This window comes from Nicotiana sylvestris, chromosome 1, assembly GCF_000393655.2.
Source record: "Nicotiana sylvestris chromosome 1, ASM39365v2, whole genome shotgun sequence".
Classification (NCBI taxonomy): Eukaryota; Viridiplantae; Streptophyta; class Magnoliopsida; order Solanales; family Solanaceae; genus Nicotiana; species Nicotiana sylvestris.
The window spans coordinates 158,936,160-158,943,510 of NC_091057.1; the positions used below are offsets into that span (position 1 = coordinate 158,936,160).

At 35.7% G+C, this 7,351-nt stretch overlaps 1 protein-coding gene across 2 annotated transcripts; it reads right to left on the reverse strand.

Moving 5' to 3' along the window:
• Nucleotides 1-1,715: 1,715 nt before the first annotated feature.
• LOC104218859 (beta-amylase 2, chloroplastic-like) lies at nt 1,716-6,600 on the reverse strand. 2 transcript variants are annotated; one of them, XM_070170170.1, is made up of 9 exons: nt 6,247-6,600; nt 5,785-5,862; nt 5,332-5,535; nt 5,006-5,200; nt 4,511-4,675; nt 3,208-3,468; nt 2,877-3,095; nt 2,109-2,331; nt 1,716-1,969 (listed from the first exon to the last, which is right to left on the reverse strand). In XM_070170170.1, exons 1-9 carry the CDS (start codon nt 6,484-6,486, stop codon nt 1,944-1,946), a joined length of 1,611 nt encoding a protein of 536 aa, XP_070026271.1. In that variant the 5' UTR covers nt 6,487-6,600; the 3' UTR covers nt 1,716-1,943. The 2 variants fall into 2 exon arrangements, with proteins under 2 accessions (XP_070026271.1, XP_070026266.1); XM_070170165.1 differs by having other exon boundaries at nt 2,109-2,350; nt 2,869-3,095; nt 6,247-6,592.
• Nucleotides 6,601-7,351: the final 751 nt, after the last annotated feature.

A 7,351-nucleotide genomic window follows, 5' to 3' on the forward strand; every position in this document is an offset into this window, starting at 1 on the left:
AATATGTGCATTTGATTATTGAAATTATAATATTAAAGTGCATTATTTATTGTCATGTTATGGTTATAAATTACGAAGAAAAGTGGTCATTATTCCATGGTTTAACTCATATAACTGCCAATACCACGAACTACTACTAATTATCTTAAATTTTGTAATCATCCAACCCATCTTCTATAATTTTATTAATTCACTATCTTCTTATTTATTATATTCATTGTGTTTGGGTATGTGAAAGTTTTGTAGTGTGCATGAAAAAATTAAGTTGGTATAGTAAAAAAGTGAATTGAGAGAATATCAAAATCTAAGTTTTCAATTTATTCACTACAAAAGAAAATATTATTTTGCTGAAGGAAGGTGTTCATCTTGGTGAACTTTGGACTCAATATTTTGTTCAGAATTTATTTGAGTAATACGATGGGTCACATATTGTATCCTAGAGAGGACAAGTCAAAAGTGTTAAAAAAGCACGGGCTAGCCAGTTTTCTGACTGAAAATTAAAAAAATAGCCAGCATTTGCAAGATTATTGAAAAATAGCCATTATTTTGCTGAAATATGAAAAGTTCCAGCATAATATGTTGGATTATAGAGCTCATGCGTATAAACTTCTAGCATATATGTTGGAACTCCAACACACAAAAAATTCCTGCATAATATGCTAGATTTGGAGTTCTTGTGTATAAACTTTCAACATATTAGTTGGAACTCCAGCACATTATGAAATTCCAGCACATTGCTGTCAAAAGTGTTACAGCTGGACCACTGAAGATTCTACCGCAATGGACTTGAATCTCCTTTTAAGAAAGAGCAAAATATCTGCGCCTCAACTTGAAGAATATTCATTATTTTTGTTTATCTTATTTTTCCACTGTAATTTTTTGTATTTTCACCAACAAAGCAACCGAAATAATTGAAAGGAAGATACACTAGAAATTTCGTGTATACGAAAATGTTAGGTGAAACACGTTTTATTACATGTTTGTAACTCATAAAGTTAAAACAAGTCAAGAAACTCACATATATCTAATTAAACACTGATTCTTCATATTCAAGGTGTATCCCATCATTTTGATTTCGACAAATAAGTCAACATATAACGATCTATTTATCATTCATATAAATTTTTATCGTATTATTTGATGTATAAAATTATTTACTCAAATTTTATTTGAATAATATTTCTATTATTTTATAAAGTCTCGTACTTCTTGATTTGGCATACACGTGCAACGCACGTGGCGAGAAACTAGTTACTATAAAAGCAAGAATAGAGGTAATGGTCATTTTGGTGATCTCATCGAAAAAGTAGCGGATGATTTGTTTTAATCGTGATAAAAACAAGTAAACTTTTCATTAAAATGTTTTTTCTTTAGAAATTCATGTATTTTTTCTTCCCTCTTTCAAAGTTTTAATTGGGTCAAGTGCACACTAACATAGTATGAGGTCTTTTGATGAAACTAAATCAATTTCTGAGTCGAAAGGCCTATGGTCTAAAGTATGTATTTCTTACCTCTTTAGTATGTATTTTCAAAAACAAATGTACAAAAGAAAAAGAAAATGCAGATTGTCACGACCCCTTCCACACCGTGATCGGCGTGTAAGGACTAGGCCAAGCAAGCCCTCGCCTCCCTTATTTATAAGGCTGGCCATAATTCCTGCATCAGCTTTTGAACCCAATACCATCATAAACAAAAATATGGAGCACATATGAAAATGGAGGTAAACTACCGATCAATATCAATAAGTATCATGTCAAGAAGGACCCACTTGAAAACGTCTACCAAATACCATTCTAATACTAATATTAGGAAACTTAAGACTACATGAAGTGCAACTCTAGAACAAGTATCTCTACAAATAAAGCAAAGTAATCATTCAGCCGTCTTCCGTCCCCATAATCTTTTCTTTCCTAACTTCTTCTTCTACCGTAAGAGAAATGACTTCAGTTCAGATTGTTACGTTGTACACCTACAAACAAGAATGAGTCATTTGTCAATCGTGGATAAAAGCTCACAATTGCATGGAGAAGTACATTTCAGTGGATAGTAGCACATTAGAATTTCAGAAAATCCTCAATGCATCTAATTGATAAGGGAGAGGACTTTACCATGCATCATCTGTACAAATCGTTCAAACTCCATGAAATTGTGTTTCTCCAGTAGAGTTGGGCTCAGCTTGAGGTAGGTAAATGCAGATAAGTAGTATCTACCAAATGGATCATTCATTGGCTTGGCATTTTCTAAGATCTTGTTGTAACCTTCTCTACGGTAACATGGACGTGCATTCTCACCCGCAACTGGTATGTTGGCTTCCCATGCAGCATTTAGCACCTGCAATTTTGGGAAATCCCTTAAACAAAGACCCAGTATATCCAGTGATTTAGAGACAAATGGATATTACACCAGAGACAAATGGATATTACACTGCATGATCAATTATCTCTTTGATGTAGATGTACATCAAGTTTATGAACTATTTGTGATTAATTTGTCTGACAAAAACAACCCCCCACCCCACCTCCCTCCCTCCCCCAAAAAAAGGGGAAAACATCACTTGCTGAAAAATAGAAACAATATCGACAAAATAGCATTTACATGTGCAAGGAAGAAAAATGTAATCTCCTACAGGCCAAAATCATTAAGCTTTGCATATTTCATTTACATGAGACAATAATACATATTTGCAACCTCGAGCCTTTAGACAAACAAATGTTACCTTTCAATTTTTCATGGTTAAACATCAACGTATTTAACAGTTTACTTTTCAAGTGCGTGTTGTGTATGACAATCTATTACTTGCACATTCACACCAGGATTCCTCGAAAAAAATTAAATATCACAACATATCCCTGTATGTTAGATTCTCACATGTTTACCTGCCAAACTAGTCCTTCTGGGTCAGCTAATGCTTGTGGGAAGTCCTTTTTCTGATCAACTGTGTGCAATTCAAGACATGTGAAATTCAGAGCTGCCTCACGCTTCTTTAACATTGATGCTATTGGAGAATAGCCATCACGACAGTTAACACTGTAAAAGCCAGCTGTTAATTCAGCTGCACCACTCTTAGTATTGCGCCACCAATAGATTCCTGGTAGCTGCTCATCAATCAGAGTGCATCAGGAACCGAGATCAATCCAAAAAAAAAAAAAAATTATGATGCCATGAATATATCTAGCATTTAAAAGAATATGTTTTACACTTTACAACCTTTGCTGCTATAGGAGTGCCTTTAAAAGACAAATTTGCCAAGCCAAGTACTTGATCAGCATGATCAATTAAAACTTGAGTGTACCATTTCAAGAAAAATCTGCCATAAAAGCGATTATATTCTCCGCCATCACGAAAAAACTCAGTCTTTTGTGGTTTAGAATTGTAAGAACCTGCATTCCAAGGTCCTTTACCAGAGGATGAGGATCCGGATGCCTCTGCTGCCTTTTGCAAGCTATTAAACAAGTACTTATCATAGCACTGCAAAGGATGTAAGCACACATGATTAATAAATATGTCACGCTAGATATCAAGGGTCGATAGCTGATCTATTACTATTATGAAAGCGGGAAGAGCCAAAGTGAACATGATATCAAGGGCAAGAAAGTTTGCACAACGGGAGAAACCTTGGCTATGATTCTTGAATTGTTATTGTTGTGCATCTTTAACAAAGAATTTGGTGCTTTGGGAAGATACATAAGACTGTGTTTTTCATTTTTTTGATTATTTATTATCCTTTTGAATTTTCGTTATCCAGACCCCACTCGTGGGGTTACACTGGGTATGTTATTGTTGTTGAATTATCGTTATAACCAGAGATATGAAAAGCGGGTTGTTTGGAATTACGAGCTTTCAAGGGAAGCAAGAAGCCAAGGAAGCGCACAAGCATTTTGGCAAGTCTATATAGATAATAGTCAAAGTACTAGTGAGGTGTTTCTATTTCTTGTGAGATGTTTTTATTTCTACTCTCCCATATTTCTAAATTAGCCGATATTGAAAACAGTGGTGTTATTCTTTCTTATTGAAACCGACAAGAAGAAAAGCTATCCAAAGGCATGATAAATTGAATAAGTCTTTGACCTTATGTGATACTTGAGTCTTTAAACTGTCACTCATGACTATTATTTTTCTCCTTGTTTTTCTTTCTTTTTTGGTTGTCTTTCTGCACTTTTCATTGCAAGACAGAGGGTTATCAAACTAAAAACAGTTATTGGAATGACGTTGGAACAACCATTAGATCTTGGGTTCAAATCCTAGTGGAGGCAAAAAATACCAGGTGATTACTTTCCGTCCACCTAAGCCTTGGTGGATAGAGTTACCTAGTATTTGTATTAGTGGAGATAGCAGACACTCAGTGGAATAGTCGAGGAGTGCGGAAGCTAGCCGAACACCACCGTCATAAAAAAAGAAGTTATAACACATTTAATATTGTAGTGTGACTACAAGTATTCACATTGTTGATCGGGTAAAATATCATTTACGATAAAAAATAGTCAATTACCATTTGAGAGGTTAAATTCACCTGAAATTCACCAATACCAGGATATTTCCACCCAAGTTTTGCAGAATGAGAAGGGTATCGTAATTCTCCACATGGACCAAGTCCAATTTCAATCTCAGAGATGACTCCATTTTCAAAGAACTCAATGAACTCCACGCTGAAGCTTCTCATTAAACCAAAGTAAACCTGTACTAGCAAATTAGTCATTGAAATAATACACCTTAAAAAATCATTTGATTTTGGGATGGGAAAATTCTTCAAGAAGTCATAGTATTACCGACGTTAATGGTGCACGAGTATTTGAATAACCAAAAAAAAAAAAAATAGCAAGTTTTTGACATAATTAGCACTGCTGTTGTGAGTAATTTAACAGTAATGGTAAAAAGGTAAATACCTTAAGCAACTTATTCTCCTACACTTTGATATCAAATAGAATCAAGAAAAAAAGAAGTAGAAAACAGTATGTGGGCCTACTTAACTATATGACGCACAAACAAAAGAACAAAAAAAGATTACCTCAAGAGCAGTTCGTCCTCTTAAAACACGCTCCTTGTCAATTCCCCAGGTGAGACATTCATGGGTTCTTCTAAGATCTCTGTCTGCAAAAAATATGTCTGGATTTTTGTAACCAATTTCTGTAACCCATCGTGGAAGAGGAATATGAACATCATCACCGACATTTCCTCCGCATTCATGGAATGACATTACCACCTGGATATTTTCTTCAAAAGTAAGACGACTGAGAAAGTTCAATTACTTCAATAAAATATTTTAGAAAGGAAGAAGTCAAAGAAGACACCAGATCACATTAATGATGCAATTCCATACAACCGAGAACTAACCCGCAATTTTAAGTTAAGATCTCGAACAATTTCAAAAAGCCTCTTGTAACCGCCCCAATTATATCTTTTTGGGGCATGCGCCTCCACTATACCCCACCAGCACTCCACGACGACCCCATCCACCTTAGCTGACTTCAAGATCTTTAGTTGGTTAACCAGATTATTAGCATCCACAATTTCACATTCCATGTTGATGATGCCCATCTGTCATATGAAAGTCAAAATGGTTTACAGTTTCCAAATAATTTGACAGGTTAAGTGGTAAGATAAGCTTTAATGAGACGACTAGGCAAGTAACAATTTAGGCGCACACAAAAAATGATTAACAATATGCTTGGCTCTCGCGTTCAAAAAGCCACCAAACAGAGTGAATCATATGGTGCTATATTGATGAATAAACTTCGAGACGAAACGAATAAGGTCCCACAAGAAAGAAAATCTGATTCAACTCACAGGTAGCATAACGTATACGGGAATGTAGGGGGTACCCCTGAAATCTCGCTCCTGCAACCCTGGAGTAACATCAACAACCTGTGAATAGAGCACAAAAAATTTATAGATAAAAATAGTGAAATCCTTCTCCTAAAGACGAAACAAATCTATAAAAGTTAACTGATATAGCGTAGTTCAAAATTCCTCTTTGTCCTCCCTCCTATGAAAAAGGAAGAGAATACCATATAGTAATCCCCTCGAGCTGTAAAACCTATCAACACGAAGTGACATATTCCTTTTCTCGACTCAATTTTAATCACTTATTCAGGACTCAACGGTATCATGAATCCGGCGACAAGAAACAGACATAAGCACGTCATTATAACTTCAAAAATTATACCACGTTGTGCAATGCAATTAATTCAAAATCTAACATGTAAAGCTGCAAAAATAGAGTTATCCATTCAGTAAATATTTGGTTACCTTTGGATCATCATAGGAAGGCCAATTAATTGAGTGGTCATCTCTAGCAGGATCAACATTATCGTCTCCAACCATAGCCATGGTACAAGTTCGAGGAACAGAGCTTGAATTCACCAAAAAAAACCTTGAGTTTTGCAAGGGGAAATTCGCCGGTTTCCGGATTTGACTACAACTGACAGTCGGAGAAGCTGAAAGTATGGCCCGTGGCTGTCCAACAAGTGAAGAAAACGCCGCAGCCATTTCAGTTCAATTCTCCTCCTATTCTGAATGGGCGATGAGACTTCTCTCTAAGTGGAAATTGAGGAGTTCCACTTCCGGGGGACACGGGGTTTAGTTAATTAAGGATATTAAAGTGACCGGACATAGAAAATTGTTAGATATATCACGTGCGCTGCTTAAGGAGAATCCGAATTTATACATGGACCCCTTAAGTTGCAATGATGTAGTTTGAGCCCCTAATTTTGGTATGACGGCGGAACAACGCGAAGGTGTCATCTAATTGCGGGATTAATTTTTTTTTTTCAATTGTTAGATGACTTTGAGCAAAACTTCTTAAAATATTTGTCTAAAACTACTTTAGACTTTGGGAATACTATAGATATCTTTGCCCCTGTTCTTCCTGATAATAGTTTCATTTCTTATGTTTTGCCTCGATGAATGAGAGAGATTTTGCAAGTTTTGGAGTTTTTCATGTATTTTTTTCTAGGGAATTTGGCATCATGTAGATGCCATCCAAGTTAGAGGTGACAAATGGAAGACTGTATTTGAGCTGGTCAAGATGGATTGACTCGTCAAATGGATCATTGTCCAACCTTGCTTAAAGTTCACTTGGATCAAGATGAATTGGGTCAAGAAGGGCTAAACAATAGGTTGTAATTGTCACGATCCGGATTTCCCACCGTTTGGGTCGTGATGACGCCTAACTCTTGAATGCTAGGCAAGCCAACAATTACGGTTCTAAAATATTAATCACTAACCCAAAACAACAATAAATAATAATTAAAGATAAACCGACATAAGTGCGGAAATTTTTATAACAGTTCGAAACTCTAAAACACGACTACCCCAATAATCTGGTGTCACAATCCATGAACATCTAAGGATT